Raw genomic sequence first — 17,378 nt, 5'->3', positions numbered from 1 at the left:
GTTTTTTTTATTTCTTTAGCTCAACACATCACTTATTTCCCACAGCACAGATTTATAGTTCGTACTGATAGACGGAATTGAAGCGTCGATTAACGTCATCTCTTTGTAGGTTTCATAGAATTCGTTGTCCTCGCAAACGAAACACGTTTAACGCCGACGAAAACTGGCGTACTTCAGTAGAGGCCGGCCTGAGATAAAGCAAAGTTGACGAAATTAAACTCGTCATCCACGAAAAAGGACAACCATGCGTTGCTTGCTGTAAATGAAGCTCGAAAAAAATTGTTGAGATATCATGTTCTGAACATTGAAAAAATTTTCTACCGAAGACATAAACCTTGCCACGTTCCCGAAAATGAACGCTCGGCATATTAAAATTGTTGCAATCAGCAACGCGCAACCGTTAAATATTTGCAGTTCCTACTGCCTTCATAAAATCAAGAAGAGCTATTTCGATAAAAAAAAACAGCCAGAGAGAGATGAAAAAAAAAATGCAATTGTGAAAGGACTGCCTGTAAATCCCTGAAAAAAAGCGTTAGAATTATTTTTAGTTTCAACAAACAACACACAAAAAACGACCAAATAAGCTTTTGTGTAAGGGCTATTTTTATTTTTAAGTCAAGCGCTGCAGAAGTTATTTATTTACACATATATTGACTTTCCATGACCAGGAGATTCTAACAATATACTTTAAACTTGTAGACGGAAGTGAAATCCACCACGTCCGCGAAAATGGACTAGCACTTTGTATTTGTTTTTAAAAGCGTCGTATAAGCAAAAAACTTATTGGAAAGCGCTCAGTGGATATGATTTTGCAGTGACGAAAACGTCCCCGAAAGTGGACAAGTGAAAGTGAGCTTGCAACTTAACATAATCCTTCACCACCCTCATAACATATAAACATAATGCGTTGTTGAACGTGCGTCTTAAAAAATGCGTCAAAGTAAAGTTAGTTATTTATCCAGACATCCAGACAGAATAAACTCAAAAAGTAAAGACAAAACACACTGTCAACTGAAACGTAAATTTTATTTTTAAATTCTTGTTTTATATGCCGGTCGTTTTTGCTCCCGAAAATGAGCTCCGTTAGAGGCAAGATGCGGATTTATCCTGATCCAAATGTTTTTTGTAAACAAAAAAGAGTTGAATGAACTCGTTATAAAAGTACGTTAGGCCGCTACTATGCTTACATTTTCAAAAGAACATTACATTACTTCTAGGTACATTAACTTAAATTACTCCACAGGACCTAAAGTAATCCATGAGGGGGTGCGCTCCTAGTTTAGAAAAAAGTGCCCAGAGAAACCAAGAATGTTCCTGTGTCTGTTAAACTTGACACTGCTCGTGGAACACGCAGGGTTGCTCGGACATTCTTGAGGGGATCACATTGGCCTGCTATCGAGATAAACGCGATACCAGGCCCTTGTTGTAGATTCTCGGTTAATGCCAAATACCGATCACCGAACGAAGCGTTCCGAAGGAAACCGAACCGAAAAGTTCCCCGACAGAGCCGAAGCGAGGCTATGCTGTATAACGCTGGAATGCAACGCGCGCTTTAGTCCACAATGTCTATTTCGCCTTTGTTTATACGAACTAGAGTTAATTTTGTGAATTTTTTCAAACAACAGACAATTATGGCTTGAGTCACAAAGGAAACAAACATTGTAGACAACGACGCGTGTTACACTTCCAAAGTCTTACAGCATTCATCCGCGCGCGATTTCCACGCGTGTCGCGCGTGTGGCAAAGACAACAACAACAACACAACAACAACCTTCATGTTTTCATTTCATAAATTTATATGATTTAATATTACCTTAAAATGTATTTTATAAATTAACAATTATTCACTGACCTCAAAATGAACAATTGTTGTAGCATGAACCACGACAGTAAATAAAGGATAAGTGGTACAAGATATATTTTGCGAAATCGTACTAAATTAACTGAACATTTTTGAACACGATGCTTGTTCAAGAATGGGTGAATTATCCAAGCGTCCGAAATCAAAGCACTATTCACCCCGTGGTTCATACTAGTTTTTAAATTATTTTCTATGCTATCTACACCTTCTTACCTATTGATTCAGATCCGATGCGAAGGGAATCTGTTTTCTCCATGTGTTCTCCTTATTCCTGCGGATATTGTCTTGACTCGTCGAACGTGGTCTACCTAGCTTATTTAATCTATTACTGTCTTGCTACTGCGGGAAGTCTTGGCTTTCTTTTCTCCAGGCTTTAAATAACTTAAGAGGTCTTTACAACTGCTCAATTAGGCTGTGTCGATCCAGTCTCCAAATGGTGTTCCAGTTGCTCCGCCGGAAGTGAAGTCTACCAACGCCTACAATTTGTAGACGGTCTAAGCCTCCTGCGCCTGCGATGTGCAATGCAAGCGGACTCCTTGAAGAGACTCGTCCCACGAGGCAACGCTAACAAAGAGACATGTTAATGTCCGGTTGCTAACATCGCCTGTAAGCGAGAAAAGCCTCTCAAGTAACTATAAGTAACTCTAGGACTGAGCTCTCTGTCTCTTCACTATCTAGATTTAAATGGAGATCTTCTCATAGGATGCGTCTTGTTGTTGAATCGTCCAGTAGATTTTTGGAGGCTGCCTATAAGCTGAATTTTGTAAGCGTATTAACTAGGATGTGTGTTTTGTCCCAGATTCCCAGCTAACTACTTAAAGCCTTGGCGCTGAGCTACACTCGCAAGTGCGAGCCTACACTAATTAGCTACCTGTAACTAGAAAAACGACAATTTAACGTGACAGGAGAAAACAAACAGTCTTCGTTCCCGTGTTAAGTGGTCATTCTCTAGTTTCCTAAGTTTTGTAATTAAATTTATTAATAGATTAATGTTATTTATCTGGATGAACCTTGAACCGAAAAAGACCCTGTTAATAACAACGACAATGCTACCATTAAGGGAGAAGTTTCTGTTAATAACAGCAATAGTGCTGTCATTAAAAGGAACTTTAATAAGAAAAAACTTTCTTCAAAAAACACTAAGCGGGAGATTGCGCAAAAGCCTAAGTGACCCGAAGTCTTGTTGAAATAAAGCCGAAGTATGCCGAAGAAAGACCGAAACCGACCGAAACTGAAGCTTGGTGCCGAATAATTGACCGAATGAAATAATCGAAGCCGAATTGTGAAACCCAAGAAAGGAAAAGGGAAGGCCCAAAACCCAACCCACCTAGCACTAACTAAACTGACTAAATTAAATTAAGCCGAAACAGTCGTATAAGCCGAATATAGGCCGAATGTAAGCCGAACGTTGGCCGAGTGTAAGGTTCATCCAGAGCTTTAACTATTTACCCACCCTTCCCTACCCACAAAGAACCGCACTAACCACTACCAGGAAGAACTCTTGTCTTTCGTTGCCATGGTGACGCTGAGAACATCGAGCGATGATATTTTGAAGCTTGGAAGGTTGCACTGGCATGGACTGCTAACTAAGGACAGTGGACTGACTGCTTGATGAGATCGTGAAGAACCATACTGAATAGGAAAAAAGCAAAGAAAAACTGTGTCAATTCTATAACTCATAATTGGAACAATTGCATTAGACCCATAAATTATTGTATTGTATACTTTATGGGAACCTTGCTCAAAATCACAGCACTTTGTTTGTTGTTTTACCCGTACATATCGTACGTCTACTTGAAATGCGATTGTCAAAATTTAATTTACAAAATGTAACTGTAAGGTAAGGCTTTTTAAGGCACTTTTGATTTCAGACCAGTCATTCCAATTTACAACTGTGTCACGCCTTTTTTGATATAAATTATTAATCATTTTAATTGAATTATTAATCATTGTTTATTAATTATTGTTTATCAAAATTTGCCCAAAATATTAGTATGTAAAAATCGGAAAATACTTTATATGTATTACTGAAAACTACGAGCAAAACATATAAAAAATCTAACGAAGTAAACAAATAAACAGACAAACGTACCTGCTATAAGCATGGATCATAATTTAACGCGTGACGCCCACATTTCGGCGCAATGATTCATTTCACAAAGTTTGTTTGGAACACACATCGTTTTGTCTTGCCTTTGAGTAAATCTTTCGGTCTCTAGCCTCTGAATAGAGAAGAGCAAAAAACTAACTTAAATAAATTGACCAAGTATTCGCAGTTACAGGCTATGAAATTGTTCGGTTCGCAGTTGAGTAGAACTGTCTCAGAAGAACACAATTTCCTGGAGTCGAAACTAAACTCATCTAACTTACCCAGTTTTCCGGCCAATATTGATTCTTGTGGTTTTGTAGACAGAGATACAGTCTTATTGTTATTAAACCTTTAGTCAGGTAGCAAAGACGCGCCTAAGACTTCGGCGTTTTCGTGTTCATAAAGTTCGCCATGTTTTCTCTCATGTGGAAGCTGAATAACTTAATTCAAATTGGGCGCCTGCTGTTTTACTGCACGCCCTCGACCAAAAGACGGTATCTGATTGGCTCAAAAGCCGCACGGGATTTCGCTGTTTACTGTTCATTGGTAAAATGCTAATTAATGTTTTGTTTACACTAAGGCCTCGTCCACACTGACCCGGGTAAATTTGAAAACGGAGAAATTTAAAAACGCCGCGTAAAATGTTTTCCGTCCACATTAACCCGGGTAAATTTTAAAATGATACGTTTCTTTGGTGAGCGTTTTTGAAAAGCTCCGTTTTCGGTGACCGAAAACGCCGGTTCAGTGTGGACGGTTGGCCTAACCGTAGAAAAAAAAGATGCGTTTTCAAATTTACCCGGGTCAGTGTGGACGGGGCCTAAAGGGACAAACACTGTACCCCCTAAAACGTTTCGAGGTTATTTGTTACTGACAAATAAGAACGGTAACGCAAGTAGTCGCATATTGAACTTGCGTACAGACTTGCGTTGGGTTGCCAAACGGACTCGCAAGTTAAGTCGCAAGCGCACGCAAGTTTGAGCCATTTAAAATGCTACGAGGTACAATTTAGTTTTTGAAGTAAACTACAAAAAATGTGTTGACTTACGTTGGGTGGCCAAACGGTGACAAACATCTCGACCAAAGTGAACGCAAGTGTACCTAAGTCAACGCAAGTGCACGCAAGTCCTGGCCAAACGGAGACGCAAGTAGACGCAAGTTCTCAACTTGCGTCTATTTGTGTTGCCGTTTGAAGCCTGGATTATGCGGCTCTTCTCTTCACTTATCTTCTCTTCGACGTTGACAGCCGTTTATCGTTTTTCGACTTCTCGAGCAACCATAAAAATTAAGTGAAGTGAAACAGTTTTTTGCATAGAATCAGTAGTTGATTAAAAAATGAATAGCTTCAAGAATTTCGAACGAATTTCAATCCTTGATATAGACTTTTAGTTCTAAAAGGTTTTGCCTGAAATTAGTAAACAGAATAATTGACTATTCGTCTCTTGGAGCTCAAATCTTTTTATTTATGTTAAAAAAACTGAGAGAATAACGTCTATTTCACGGATAAGACTAAAAGGTAAAATTTTATAGACGCAGGGAGAATAATGATCTTGATATCTGACATCTGTTTTAATAGTTTATTTTTTTCCTTTTATCAAACGCTCCCGCAGTCATACGAGTAATACTGTATTGTAATTTGACAAATAAAGTCCCTGAATATTTGCAAAAAGCTTATACAAATTTATTTTGCTCTTTCCACTATATTAAACATTAATTAGTGGGATGCGAACAAACTAACGTTATCTATCTGACAACAAAGAAGGGTTAGGCACTATAGTCTACATCTCTACTGGAAACAAAACTGCTGAAAAATTGTTTTTAAAGTTTATTCGCATACACAGAGACGAATCATGATATCGCCAAAATTCAGAGTTTAATAGCGAAGCGCGCGAGGTATAAAAATAGAATGCAAATGAATATAAGCACCACGAGGATAAAAAATATCAGCGTGTTCTGAGAGAAATAGAAGGAATCTAGGCGAAGTTCTTGTTTTATGAAAGCCGGTTTAGGAATACCGACTGCTTTAGAAAGTGATTTAAAAAAATCGTCCGCAATTTCGGTTTGTTTTTATGAGTCTTGTTTGAGTCGTAATAATATAAATAAACGATAAGCCGTTCGAAACACTTTGCAGAAACTTAAATATCCTTAAAGATTTTTTTAACTTAAAATTGACATAATGGGGGATTGAAACTGGAATTAAAGTCTTTGCACTCTTGTAATTAGAAACTTTGTCTGAAAACCTAAAATACTAAGTTTACCATTGGAATTGAATAATTAAAAATAAATTTTCCTGGTTGCGAGAGCGCTAATTACGTACAAACATCTTTGCATGTTTTCAGTTGAGATTCTTGAGTAAGAATTTCGACAGTTACGAAAAATTGTAAGTTTGTTTTAAGTTTTTGTCCAAACAGTTGTTTTTATCTGCATTTTCAGGCAAATTCTGCGGCAGCCGATGCAAGCAAGATTAAGTTATAGGCATTCCAAGTGACAGTAAAATATTGAAAAAGCTCTAACATAACTTATATCTAAAGACTCAAATTGTAATTATGACCTCTTTATAGCCTTTCAATTAAAAAAATGTTTTGACAGGTTCATACACCAGAATTATAATTTAGCTAAGCCATTCGCCTTGAATATTTTAAACTAAAATACAACCTCCGCCCCACCAAGCCCCCCACCCACTCTAAGGTGATCAAATTGTTTTTGATGAAACTTTCCCATATGTAAAGAAAACTTTAACAGTGAGTCAAGAGAATAATTTCTGTGAAGAAATGTAATATCGACAGTCCTATTTATAACTCTATGAATTTATACGGGTACTTTAGTCGAAAGTGACTTCTTAGCCTTTTAATTACAAAATGTTTTGAGGTTTTTATGCAGCCGTCTTAATTAAGGCAAGCCATTCGAGTTGAATAATTAAAATTAGAACTCGTATAATTTTCTTGCATGTTTTGTTTCTTTCCAAAATTAAGGGTAACATTTGTTACATTAAATGTATGAAGAATTGCAGTCTTGTTTTATGTTTTTTCAATTCATCAGTTTTTCTCTTCATTTAACTAAATGCTTTGGTAGATGATGCTTACAAAGTCAAATCTTATTTTTTAGATTGACTTCTTTTTTTCGCTCCCAGACATCATTCAAACATTAGATGTGAAAATTAAAACTTTTTCCTTGTTGTGAGAGCTTCATATTATGTTTCAATCTAACGGACATTGTTTTGTAATCCGTTCCTAGCAAAAAAAGAATCGTCTTCTTTCACAGACAATAACAAGAGAGAAATAGTTTGACAATTAAGAATAACTATAACGGTTTTGCTTTCTGTTTTTTTCCATGGAACTGTGTTCTCGTTTTAACTTAAGGTCAAACAAAACTCATGAATGTTTAACTATGAAAGTTAAATAACCCTATCATCTTTTTCGTAACAGATCAAAGACAAACAAGACAAACTTGGTAACAAAAGAACGTCGTTTAATACACTCAACTGCAAGGCATTAATTTCTTGCGAAAATGGAAGTTAACTTTAATATTTACACAAAACACTTTGCAGTATTAGCTAGTACTGACATAACTTGTAGAATTTAAGAGCACTTATGCAATTTAATATTTTTTTAGAATGTAATAACTTAAGTGTAAATAGAATTTATGAAACCTATCGGCAACCAATAGCTGCATTCATCAGACTTGTTTAAACGTGAGTTGAATTCGAAATTTAAAGTCTTCCTGCACGGAAAATTTAAACCACTTTCCTTGTTACAAGACCAGTGCATTAATTTAACACCGAACGAACAATTTTTTCGTAACTGAAACTGGAATCCGTTCATTACATAAACAAGATAACAAAGAAAAATTCCGGAGAATTAAGAAAACTTATAATAGTATTGATTTCTGTTTTAAACAAGCGACAGTTTTCTCTTTCGTTTATTAAGCAGGTGCTTTAGATAATGCACCAACAATTAACTCGTCTACACACAGGGCAATTCAAATTGAAAATGGATTATTTATTGCAAGGTCCAGAAAAGAGAACTTCTCTCTTCTGCACACTATTTCTCAATCTTTTACAATGTAAAAGCCTTAAAGATATGTCATCTGCAATATTTTCAGTTCATTCTTGGTTCTCGACATCCGTTTTTGTGTACTACAGCCAAATGTCTTTAGAGACGTTAATTTTCTTTATTTTTAAAATTTCCCCCCTCTCTCACGTTAATTTCCTTTATTTAAAATAAATTTTCCATCCGATTCGCGTTAATATCAAAGATCTTAATTTACTGGAGCGTTAATTTCCTATGATAAGGTACTTCCAAGAAACTTCTAGAAAAATCCTATAACAAGCTGTATAACGCTTATATGAAAGCTTAAACCAAATCTATAAAGCGTCGGTGAGGGTTCGAACTGAATATAAAAATACAATACAATACAATACAATACAATACAACAACTTTATTTAAACACGGTAAAAAAGTTTAAAGCTAAAAGCTTGTGGGGCCGTGTACAAATTAAATTTCCTTGTTGCGTGAGCTGCATTATCTTAACACCGAACGAACGTTTTCTAATTTGTAACTCGTCCATTCCACGAAAAAGACAAAAAAGAAAAATTCTCGATATTTAAGAAAAATTATAGTGGTTTCTCTTTCGTTAATAACAGGTGTTAGACTGAGGCATATGTTTTTTTTTTGTCATCTTCTTCCTAACATGACAAATGTATGTTCAAATAACAAACAGTGCAATATCTTGCGAAAACTCAAGTTAACTTTCACAATATTCAAAACCGATAAGTAAACAATAATTCGCAAAAAATTTGCAATTAACTCGAAGTTATTAATGTATAGTATTGCACGTAATGCTATCCATTTAACTAATTAATAAACAAATCATCTCTCTCGAGTTATTTCCCAATATTCAACTTGTTAACAAAAACACGTTGTTAATACTCTCTGACTTTAAATTCGAAAATTTGAATTTCGAAATTTCGAAAATTCGAAAATTTTTGAAAATTCTAAATTCAAAATGTCAAGTGAATTTCTATTATATATTACACAACCATTTTCAATATTGACCTAACTAGAAAAAATTAATAACGTGAAGCACTGTACGTACGCAATGTGAAAATCTATCAATCAACATAACTGACAAGTTCAGACATGGCTTGAAATTTAAGGTGTTCCTGCATCCTCAAACAACACATTTCGCTGTTGGCAGCCCAGCGCCATGCTGCTGCTACCACTCCTGCTGTTTGTTATCTCCCAAACGATGCGAGCTATGGAAAACAGCGCGCTTTATAGAAACCCTACAGGCGACATTTCCTTCGGTAACTTTAAGCAAAATTTCTTCCACTACTTATGGGCGCAGAAAATAACATCGTCCAAGGTGGCAGACCAGTTTGATTGCGCTTTCCTTTGTGTTGGCGAACCAAAGTGTTTCTCGTTTAACGTTGCAGCGTATCCTGACTCAAAAGGCCTTTATCTGTGTGAGTTGTTGGCCACTGACAAGTACAGAGCAACTAAAAAGTTTCACGCAAATGCTACATTCCATCATTACAGTCTACCGGTAAGAGTTTGTTGATCGGAGCATACACAAGTTTTAATTAATACCTACAGGTTTGATATTGTAACCGATTTTGTCTTTATTTTCAGTCTCCATGTGAAAGCGAGCCTTGCAAGAACGGTGCCGAATGTGTTCCTGAATATGAACTGAACTCCTATCGATGCCGCTGCAAGCTGGGATTCTCTGGAACTTACTGCGAATTGGCAGCAGGTACAAATCCAAAAGTTCACATGTTGATATATACAACTGCAAGGTTCGTTAGATTGAAAAGTTACGAACACTTTTCACATCTGTGTTTGAGTCGAGATGCCCGTAAATTTGTTCTGATGTGCATTTCTAAGTTCGCTTTTGACATCCCCCCTGCGCCCCGTCAATTTGTAAATATTAAACCCAACTTGTAATTTTTAATAGTATCATTTTATTTCAACATTTTTTTCTTGCAGAAAGCTGTAGTGTGATAAAGTTAAGTAATCCTAAAGCTCCAAGTGGTTCTTACGTCATCCATTTCTAAGTACAATTTTAGAAATATTAAACCCCGATCCCGGACCTCGTCAAATTGTAAATATTAAACCTTACTTACATTTTTCTTGTAGAAAATACAAGCTGCAGTATGATTAAGCTGTGCAACCTTAAAGCTCCAAGTGGTTCTTACGTCATCGACCCTGATGGAGAAGGAGGCGTGACACCTTTCACAGTTAACTGTGATATGACTGACAAGAACAACGTTGGCGTGACAGTCATCAGTCACGACAGTGAAGACAGAACACACGTGATAGGATGTGGGCCGGGAGGCTGTTATAAACGTGACATCCACTACACTGGGGCAGATCTTCATCAGCTGGGAAACCTAACAGCCATATCTACCCACTGTGAGCAGTCTATCAAGTACGAATGTTATGGCTCAAGGCTTTTACTCAACGGTGACATGTATGGCTGGTGGGTGTCACGTGATGGAGACAACATGACGTATTGGGGAGGAGGTAACTCCAACTTTCCTTACAAGTGCGCATGCGGGGTAACTGGCACCTGTGCTGACCCTAAACATGGATGCAACTGCGACAAAAATGATTACCAGAAGCGGGAGGACAGCGGTTTGTTGACTGACAAATCCCATCTTCCCGTAAAACAGCTGAGATTCGGAGACACTTATCGCTGGGGTCAGTATGGCTATCACACTCTGGGGAAACTGAAGTGTTACGGAGTTACAAGCAAATAAACCAGGTCGTGTTTCTCACTCCGGCTTATTTGCTTACTGAACAGTGCATTCTCGTCAATCTACTATTAAGTAATCTGCCACTGTATGGTCATACACTTAATTAATACTGGTAATGAACAACTACTATGTTGAATTAGACACCGACCTAATGTCACGTGGAGTAAATAACAGACTTTAAACATATTTCTTGTCACCAATGTTTGAAATCAGAGATAAATTTAAGCTTATGCAACAAATCAGGATCAAATAGTTTGTTTCAGTTGTTAATTAAAGTAATTCCGATTGCATGATTTATTGTTTTTGTTCTGCCGGTAACCTCATGTAAATTTTGGTACAGTTAATCAATCAAGAAAGCGTTACAGCTGTAGAAGTGTTAATGAAATAAAACATTGTATGGTTATTCATCCGCTCAAGACTAAAGATAATAAATACAGCGAAATAAAAGACTCGACGGCTGTTTAAGTTTCGAGATGGCACTTTTTTAAACAAGATCAATTTAAAATCAATCCCTCAAACATGTAAACTCATCAAATTTCAAGAAATACAATTAAGTTGATTAAGGAAAGCGTTTCAAAAGCTAACACTTCTTGGACAATTTTCGCCTTGTGTGAATCGTTCCCGTAGCTGCTAAACGATGCGAAATCCATTTTTTGTGATACCCTTGCGTTTCGCCAATATTAATTTAATACCGAACTTCCTAAGATCTCAAGGTTGATCACGTGCACACTCTCGTCCCAGGCCATCGCACAACTCTGCGATGGAGAATTCTGCAGTCGAAGGTTTTAAGGTCGGCGTTAACGGTGGGTAGACCCAAACTAAAACAATACCTTAGAAGACCTTAACCTCGCATTGATGAGAGAAAGACTACAAGTAACTCAAAGCGACCATACCGTATTTTCTCGATTAAACGCCGGCCTCCGATTAAACGCCGGGTCAAAATTGCTCATTTTTAAATAAACGCTGGGGCGTTTGTTCGAAATCCCGGCGTTTATTTGAGGTCAAGCTAACAACTAAATATACTCTCTTGAATGACAGCGCTAGTACGGTATGCTGATTTGGAAAATTTCAATAAACGTTCAAAGGAAAAGTCCGCGCGTTACATATATAGCTAGGATGGACGCTGTACAACAAAATCATATTAAACCTAGAAAAGTTCGCGTTCCTGTCTTCATTACTGACGCATTTCCTTTGTTATGTTAGTGCTCACACTCACATTCGTTGAAATCTCAAATATCCCTTCAGCGTTTGGTTATATTAAAGTTGGACGAGGTCGTTTAAAAATGAGGGCTCCCCGAGAAGTTGGAGCTAGACATCGCCGTTTATGAACTTAAAACTTTGTACCCATAACCTTTACTTGCATGCTCCTTTATTGTTCATTTACCGTTTATGTTCAGTTTGTCACAAAACTTGATTGCAACATAAACGTGTCAAATCCGCAATAATGTACTTTTGGGTAATTATTAACTTTGGAGACTCAGGGACATTTTTTCGGGGCAAAACGAAGAGAAAAATCGCCGCGCTTGACTAACTGCCCCTTGGTCTCGGAGATCGGTAACAGCAAATCAATCTGAAAAATTGACAGAAAATTACAGTCCTTTAATAAACGCCGGGCCCCGATTAAACGCCGGCTTCAAATAAACGCCGGGTCCACCATGCCAAGCTTGAAATAAACGCCGGGGGCGTTTAATTGAGAAAATAAGGTATATGTATAAGAGCTGCAAGAAGCTGACATACGCTGCAAACTGCTAGGATCATGTGGCTCTTCGATGCTAAGATCGACCACCTCTGATCTTGTAAGTCACTGGACATCATAGCATACATTACCACAATTGACGCTTACTGTCAGAATTTCATTGAGGACAGTTATAGCCTCACTTTGAAGTAAGCATGCGCAAAAGAGTAACTAGACCCAGGTTCCATTCGAGTGTTGAGCGGAATTTTTCCATTACTTACTTTAGTCATTTTAAAACGTTCGAAACGTTTTCGATGTTTTAGTCGCATTTTTTGATAAGTTAACGTAAGTCGTTGATAAAAGTCCTTCACCATTTGCCGTGGATTTGAGATTTCATCCCATTCGCACGTTTCAAATCCCAGCGTTTTCGAAAAGTTCCGTTTTCAAAATGTTTTCTGTCCACACTAAAATAAAGTGCAAAGCTGGCGTTTTCAAATTAATCCACTTTGAAGAATGTTTTCGAAAAGCTCCGTTTTTGGTGGACAATTCATGTGAATTTGTGTGGACGGTTGGCCAAACGGGAGAAAAAAGATGCGTTTTCAAATTTATCCGTATTCGTGTGGACGGGGCCTGAAACACGACTACCACCGTCCACCCTACGCTACCCACTTCACTCCATTACTGTGGATTGAAGAACGTAGATAAAACTGTCCCCAAATGTAAAGGGAACTTTATTAATAAAACAAGAAGCTTGAGAAGCTTGAGAAGCTTAAAATCGGGCGCTTAATAATTAGCTATCTTTTTTGACTTGAAAGGCAGGGTACAGTACAGTAAAAATCACTGCAAAAACAGTCACTTAAACCTATTCAGGCCGGGGGGGGGGGGGGGGGCTTTTGAGGCCCTCGCTGACTTTTGACGCTTATAACTTTTTCAAGATTCAACCAAACGCTGCCAAACTTTGCGCGTTTATCGAAAATTTATCTCGCAATAATTTGGTAGGATTAGTTATTGTGCCAGTAACTTGAAATCACCATGGCAACGTCATTTTGACAGGCTTGTTTTCCCAAATTTGAATTTTTCGTGTTTCTATTTAATAATGAAAATCTGGAATGTTTTCAAGATTGCATTATTACTTAAGGACATAAATGGTCTCAATTTATAAAAATATATTTCGCACAATACAAATAAACGATTGAACTAGACGTCTAGAAAATATAAATTTGTAACACTTAGCAAAGTGCAGCCTTTTAATAAAGGCGGGGTTTTACCTGAAGACCAAGTTTTCCAACGCTTTAGGTGGCTGACGCATTTCAGTATTTTCCAGTCCTTACACTTTAATGGAACAGTATACAACTCCTAATCAGGTACTATTGTCAAGAAAATGATCACAACTTATTGACCAATGATTAGGTATTTGTTTCATACCATTACTGTAATAGAAACTGGTGAAGAATAGTAGTACTGACCCAAAGTATAAGGGCTGGAAAACACTGAAAACCATTTCAGCCGCGTTTCAAGGAATCCAAAAAAGCTTTACTTATCCCATATATATTTGTTTTGCAGTATTTTGTTAATTTTTGAACGATTTTGGGGGATGTCTGGGAGGCGATAGTTTTTCTCAAAGGATTAGTAAAATGTAGACAAATAAAAAATATTGAAGATTTAATGTGATTTTAAAATTTGAATTTGAAGTTAAAAATTGGTGGACGGACACCAAACAGTCTCCTGACAACCCGGAGTGCTCTTGCGAGGGGGTCAACTGTTTGAAGGTGTTTCCATTCTTTTCTTCAATCCCTTCTTTAAATCTCTTAAAGTTCCATTCAAATTCAGGTAGAACCCCATCTTAATTTTTGTTCTTGTGAGAAAACAACAGAAGTCAAAGGTTGCGTGATATAACTAAGCATGGATTTTAATTCTCCCTCCCTTTCCATCTCCTTAGCCTTTCACCCCCACCTGTCCCTCCCTTTCTACTCTCATTCAATTTAATGTTTGTTTAAATTTCCTAACCAATTCAGTATCGTACTAATCTGTGCCAAGCAATCAGATAATATCAGAAATTTGCCTTAATTTTGATCTCCCATTCCAAGACCTTGGAGTATAAACCGCTAATAAAACAAAACACACTGATAATAATTCTCTGAGGTTATACACCTTGCAGTATTAACGTACTAACAAACTTGATAACAAGCCCCATGTCGTACTAAGGATTTTTACTGATCAACATAGAAAATGAGTTCACAATGGTTTGTTCCCAAAACGTTTTTTACTGTACAGAGGGTCTGTTTATTGACCTGTAACTTGTATACCGTATTGAAAAATTCAGAACGAACCGACTTCTGCCCGCTACCATACAGCCGTTTACTGGCAGTCTTTGAAAATCCTGAATTTCGTCAAAATTAACCAAAATAAAGTTTTAAAATTTCCTTTATCAATATGGTTCTTATCTTTTTATTCAATTCTATAAACTGCTTTTATGCAGTACTGTCCACAAAGATTTCAATTTCCTCAAAGTTTCGGGACAAATGGATACAAAATATTTCGTGCAGAATGTAATTTGATTAAGCGAATGTTTTCACGTCTATAAATACTTCAAGCAGTGAATGAAAAACCGTTTTGTTTTCATCGATGAGAACCATTTTCAAATAGTTATGCATAAAAAATAACAATCAGATCAGAATACAATAATTATTAATGTAAGGTCTGACGCTATTATGTCTCGGCAGAGATACTTCTTTTTGCAAGTTCAAATGTATGCAAATTTCGTGTGAAATGTAATTCGATTTCATTGTCTTGTTTACAAACTCATTCTCAAGAAAGTTGTATTTTCGTGAATTAAACCAATTGGCCTGTTTTGTTTTCCTGATCATGTTTGTCTGTGATTTTTACCAAACATGTGGTCTTTTTTTCGGAACTTTAAGTTGTACAAAAATTCCTATTTTAAACACAGATGTCACTTCCGGAATTTCTCATCTAAAATGCAATTGGTATTTAATTATAATTATTCGAAGTTTTCATTTTCAAGTCATCTTTTTATTCGATAGCTTTACTGATCTCGTAAAAAATTCATTCAAGTTCACACCAATACTGTACACTGCCAATGTTTTGCTGATGTCTTGAGAAGTGTCTTACTAACGTCACTAGTCAAATCTAAAATATATCCAAACCAAGTTGTGCAAACATTCTAATCTTTGTGACAGGCGACTTTGACGCCCAACTGTGCGGAAATGAAAATCGACATACTTCTTGCTAAATATATAAAAAATAGTTTTAAAGTGGAGTCCGCCTCAAAAAAATGTACCGCCAGATCACACTGCTATTTGTAGAAACCTGCAAAGCGTCTAGTTTCAAAAGTTTCCCACAAAAACATTGCGTGACATCAATGACGTTACCCCTTTTATTTACAAAAATAGCTTCAACTTGTCAAAGCAACTACAGTTTCACAATGGTGATTATTAGTACTTTACCCCTTAAGCTTTTTCCTCTGTCCTCCCGCCGAAGCAAAGAAGAGAACCAGATTGCAGATTAGCCCAAAAGTCGATCCAGTATTCCTACAACGATTTACTGTCAAAACTGAAATGAAACCGATTGGTCCAGGCAATCCCCGTAATTTTTAGCCGACAGGAGACTATCGTCTAGGACGACCAAAGGGTAAACTATAAAGCGGCCACGCCCGATTAACAAAACATGCCGTTATGACGCCGGAAATCCAGCTCACGCATACTATACCCCGTGACTCACGCAAACCTCCGACTTACGTGCTACTACAGTCATTCCTTTCTAAACATTTTTTTTGACCACCACCGTACCTTTCTACCCAAAAAACTCATGAAACCGCCCGGTTTTAACCTGTTTTAACCTTTCAAAAATTAGAGCGTTCGAAACTAAATAAGATCCGTAATCACAAACAACATACAGCCGTTTACCAGCACTCTTTAAAACTCCTGAAACCCTTCAAAATCAGGCAAAATAAATCTTTGAAATAACCTTTATCAATGTTTCTTATTTTTTATTCAGTTCTATAAAATGCCTTTCATGCACTACTGTCAAACAAAAATTTCAATTTCCTCAAAGTTTCAAGACAAAAGAATAACAAATATTTCGTGCACAATGTAATTTGATTAAGCCAATATTGGCTACGGTCACATCTAGACTGCTAACTATAGTTAGGACGGCGTTAACTATAGTTAGCCATTTCGGTAATGTGACCGCTTCTCTGTTCGCCCTAACTATAGTTAGAAAATTTACGCCTCGCTGATCCAAAACAATACACACTAACTATAGTTATACCCAAGCAAGGTTCATGGGTTAGTCTTAAAGGAGAAGTTCACTCCAGAATGGCCATTTATTTTCTTTACGCCAATAAAAAGTTTATACAAAAATATGTTATTCACCAAAATTTCAGCTTCCAACGAGCGCTAAAACCCTACGAAATCTTTCTCTAAAGTAGCCCAAAATTCGACAACTGAACGCCGCCATCTTGGAGCTAGTAATGTATGCGTGACGTCAAAGAGCTCAGCCTGAAGTTTGAATACTCAAAACTCCTTGTTATGTTTTGTTTGTCAAAATGCTTGTTTGTGCAGCTCCATGTTTCTCAAACAGAGCTCCAAGAGATACAAAAAACCTTTCACCGTCTTTCAATATCTAAAATAAAAAATGCTCACGAATGGATTTTAAGAATGGGCAGAAACGAAAAATTCCTGGCAAAGCGGACATAAATATTTGTGTGTTCGGAAAACTATACGGAAGACTGCTTCGAAGAAGATCACAGATACAGTCTCCTGAGTGAAAATACCCACAAAAAAGAAAAAGGCAGACGCAATACCAACCAATGTTACGATTATGCTATTTCACTTTTTTACTTTATTTCAGGGAGGATTTTTAATCAACCAGAAAAACTCTCTGTTGTTGTTGTTGACTTCTTCGTATTTTCTCGATTAAACGCGGGTCCCCGATTAAACGCCGGCCGGGTCAAAACTGCTAACTTTTAAATAAACCCTGGGGG

The 17,378-nt window shown here is 37.0% G+C and overlaps 1 protein-coding gene and 2 long non-coding RNA genes across 3 annotated transcripts in view; 1 reads left to right on the top strand and 2 right to left on the bottom strand.

The window, feature by feature from the left end:
- Positions 1-17,378, bottom strand: part of LOC144639347 (uncharacterized) — a 127,223-nt gene that overhangs the window by 17,871 nt on the left and 91,974 nt on the right. The gene's annotated exons all lie outside the window — the stretch shown is intronic.
- LOC144637494 (uncharacterized) lies at positions 1,716-4,363 on the bottom strand. The gene is made up of 4 exons (XR_013567732.1): positions 4,232-4,363; positions 3,954-4,083; positions 3,345-3,493; positions 1,716-2,615 (listed from the first exon to the last, which is right to left on the bottom strand). It is a non-coding gene; the product is annotated as an uncharacterized LOC144637494 (long non-coding RNA).
- Positions 9,081-11,000, top strand: LOC144637820 (contactin-associated protein-like 2). Its single transcript, XM_078496899.1, has 3 exons — positions 9,081-9,491; positions 9,578-9,698; positions 10,082-11,000. Exons 1-3 carry the CDS (start codon positions 9,153-9,155, stop codon positions 10,702-10,704), a joined length of 1,083 nt encoding a protein of 360 aa, XP_078353025.1. The 5' UTR covers positions 9,081-9,152; the 3' UTR covers positions 10,705-11,000.

The sequence above is a fragment of the Oculina patagonica genome, chromosome 14 (genome assembly GCF_052425735.1).
Source record: "Oculina patagonica isolate OP01 chromosome 14, crgOcupat, whole genome shotgun sequence".
In the NCBI taxonomy this organism is placed as follows: Eukaryota; Metazoa; Cnidaria; class Anthozoa; order Scleractinia; family Oculinidae; genus Oculina; species Oculina patagonica.
The sequence above is the reverse complement of the archived record's forward strand: the minus strand, read 5'-3'. Positions and strand labels throughout refer to the sequence as shown.